Source organism: Callionymus lyra, chromosome 7, assembly GCF_982586985.1.
Source record: "Callionymus lyra chromosome 7, fCalLyr1.hap1.1, whole genome shotgun sequence".
In the NCBI taxonomy this organism is placed as follows: Eukaryota; Metazoa; Chordata; class Actinopteri; order Syngnathiformes; family Callionymidae; genus Callionymus; species Callionymus lyra.
In genome coordinates, this window is record NC_141824.1 from 1,145,581 (window position 1) to 1,148,857 (window position 3,277).

General features: G+C 43.7%; 1 protein-coding gene across 1 annotated transcript in view; it reads right to left on the minus strand.

The window, feature by feature from the left end:
- Positions 1–216: 216 nt before the first annotated feature.
- The window catches only part of LOC148074588 (glutamate receptor ionotropic, kainate 1-like), a gene marked incomplete at its 5' end in the record, with an annotated part of 10,580 nt that continues 7,519 nt past the window's right edge, over positions 217–3,277 (minus strand). The window contains 1 exon segment of the mRNA XM_087795587.1: positions 217–1,026. Within this exon segment, the coding sequence (XP_087651713.1) occupies positions 661–1,026 (366 nt within the window).

A 3,277-nucleotide genomic window follows, 5' to 3' on the forward strand; every position in this document is an offset into this window, starting at 1 on the left:
CAGTCCAAAGGTTCCTTCAGTCAAAGTGGACTCGACAGCTTCACACATGACGAGACTCAGACTCAGACGTGTTGACATGTTATGAAGTGATTGACAGCTGATGACAGACTGACAGTGACGTGCGAAGGTGAAGATCCAGTCATTCAGCCTCAGACCAGAGAATATGAAAGAAAGTCAAACATGTATTTTTGTTCTTCTCGTCTGTTCAAGGTTTAATTCACTCCACAAACATAAAAACCGTCTCGTTGCTTTTAAATGTCACATCTGAGGACAAATAAAAACGTATGAAAAACAAATCTTTGCTGATGGAAGAGAAAGTCGTCCCGGAGCGAAGCCTTCGCTTTCAATCTGCCTTGACATTTACACAAGTCACGTGTCATAGAAAAACTTTTCTGCTTCATGCCGGGGTTGGTCCTGTTCGCTGGTCCTTCTTCTTGCTCACTTCCAGACCAGAGTTCATCGTGGGATGAGAAGAACAACAAGAACTAACGCAATAGAAGAAATAATTTAAAAAGAGGGAACGATGAAGAACTGCATAGTACAAGAGCCTCATGTTGGTCCGAGGCCTCCAGGGGCCGCAATCCAGACTGTTTTTTACCCACATCTCAAGGACCTCCTGATGGATCACGTGACCTTCGTCCCGGGCGAGGAGTCGTGATGTCATTCAGGTTCACTGCTGTTCGTGGTCTTGTCCCAGTCCAGGCTCTCCTCGCTGTGGGCCGGGGACGGGAGCCTCACCACGGGGGGTCTCGTCCTCAGGCCCTGGAAGCGCCGGCACTCGGGGCAGATCCGGACGTGGCTGCAGCCTCGAGCCACGAGCGCCGCCTCCTGGGCCAGTCTGTGAGGCAGCGGCTCGGACACTTTACCGTTGCTGAGGCCGACGCCCACCGCCCTCCCCCGCCGCTCCTCCAGGGGGAGCTGTCGCGGCCGCAGTAACGTCGAGGCGCGTCGACGCCGCAACTGAAGGCCGTCGCGACACGAGACGATTCCGTGAAGTTCTCGAAGCATCTCCTCGCACATGGACTGCTGCGAACACAGAGAGGAGTCGTTTGTCAACAAGTTTGTGTTCTTTGTTGGTGTTAGTGTTGGTGTTGGTGTTAGTGTTAGTGTTAGTGTTAGTGTTAGTGTTAGTGTTAGTGTTAGTGTTAGTGTTAGTGTTAGTGTTAGTGTTAGTGTTAGTGTTAGTGTTAGTGTTAGTGTTAGTGTTAGTGTTAGTGTTAGTGTTAGTGTTAGTGTTAGTGTTAGTGTTAGTGTTCTTTGTTGGTGTTCTTTGTTGGTGTTGGTGTTCTTTGTTGGTGTTGGTGTTCTTTGTTGGTGTTGGTGTTCTTTGTTGGTGTTCTTTGTTGGTGTTGGTGTTAGTGTTAGTGTTAGTGTTAGTGTTAGTGTTAGTGTTAGTGTTAGTGTTAGTGTTAGTGTTAGTGTTAGTGTTAGTGTTAGTGTTAGTGTTAGTGTTAGTGTTAGTGTTAGTGTTAGTGTTAGTGTTAGTGTTAGTGTTAGTGTTAGTGTTAGTGTTAGTGTTCTTTGTTGGTGTTGGTGTTCTTTGTTGGTGTTGGTGTTCTTTGTTGGTGTTAGTGTTAGTGTTAGTGTTAGTGTTAGTGTTAGTGTTAGTGTTAGTGTTAGTGTTAGTGTTAGTGTTAGTGTTAGTGTTAGTGTTAGTGTTAGTGTTAGTGTTAGTGTTAGTGTTCTTTGTTGGTGTTGTTGTTAGTGTTGGTGTTGGTGTTCTTTTTTCTTTGTTGGTGTTGGTGTTGTTGTTAGTGTTGGTGTTGGTGTTGGTGTTCTTTGTTGGTGTTCTTTTTTCTTTGTTGGTGTTGGTGTTAGTGTTGGTGTTGGTGTACTTTGTTGGTGTTGGTGTTAGTGTTGGTGTTGGTGTTGGTGTTCTTTGTTGGTGTTGGTGTTCTTTGTTGGTGTTAGTGTTGGTGTTGGTGTTCTTTGTTGGTGTTCTTTGTTGGTGTTGGTGTTCTTTGTTGGTGTTGGTGTTCTTTGTTGGTGTTGGTGTTCTTTGTTGGTGTTCTTTGTTGGTGTTGGTGTTAGTGTTAGTGTTAGTGTTAGTGTTAGTGTTAGTGTTAGTGTTAGTGTTAGTGTTAGTGTTAGTGTTAGTGTTAGTGTTAGTGTTAGTGTTAGTGTTAGTATTAGTATTAGTGTTAGTGTTAGTGTTAGTGTTAGTGTTAGTGTTAGTGTTAGTGGTAGTGTTAGTGGTGTTCTTTGTTGGTGTTGGTGTTGGTGTTCTTTGTTGGTGTTCTTTTTTCTTTGTTGGTGTTGGTGTTAGTGTTGGTGTTGGTGTACTTTGTTGGTGTTGGTGTTAGTGTTGGTGTTGGTGTACTTTGTTGGTGTTGGTGTTCTTTGTTGGTGTTGGTGTTAGTGTTGGTGTACTTTGTTGGTGTTGGTGTTCTTTGTTGGTGTTGGTGTTGGTGTTGGTGTACTTTGTTGGTGTTGGTGTTCTTTGTTGGTGTTGGTGTTGGTGTTGGTGTTGGTGTTAGTGATAGTGTTGGTGTTCTTTGTTATTTGTTCTTTGTTAGTGTTGGTGTTGGTGTTCTTTGTTGGTGTTCTTTTTTCTTTGTTGGTGTTGGTGTTGGTGTTGGTGTTGGTGTTGGTGTTGGTGTTGGTGTTGGTGTTGGTGTTGGTGTTGGTGTTGGTGTTCTTTGTTCTTTGTTGGTATTGGTGTTGGTGTTGGTGTTGGTGTTGGTGTTGGTGTTGGTGTTGTTGTTGTTGTTGTTGTTGTTGTTGGTGTTAGTGTTAGTGTTAGTGTTAGTGTTAGTGTTGGTGTTCTTTGTTGGTGTTGTTGTTAGTGTTGGTGTTGGTGTTCTTTGTTGGTGTTCTTTTTTCTTTGTTGGTGTTGGTGTTGGTGTTGGTGTTGGTGTTAGTGTTGGTGTTGGTGTACTTTGTTGGTGTTGGTGTTAGTGTTGGTGTACTTTGTTGGTGTTGGTGTTCTTTGTTGGTGTTGGTGTTGGTGTTAGTGTTGGTGTACTTTGTTGGTGCTGGTGTTCTTTGTTGGTGTTGGTGTTGGTGTTGGTGTTGGTGTTGGTGTTGGTGTTGGTGTTGGTGTTGGTGTTGGTGTTGGTGTTGGTGTTGGTGTTGGTGTTAGTGTTAGTGTTAGTGATAGTGTTGGTGTTCTTTGTTATTTGTTCTTTGTTGGTGTTGGTGTTAGTGTTGGTGTTGGTGTTCTTTGTTCTTTGTTCTTTGTTCTTTGTTCTTTGTTCTTTGTTGGTGTTGGTGTTGGTGTTGGTTTTGGTGTTGGTGTTAGTGTTAGTGTTAGTGTTAGTGTTGGTGTTGGTGTTCT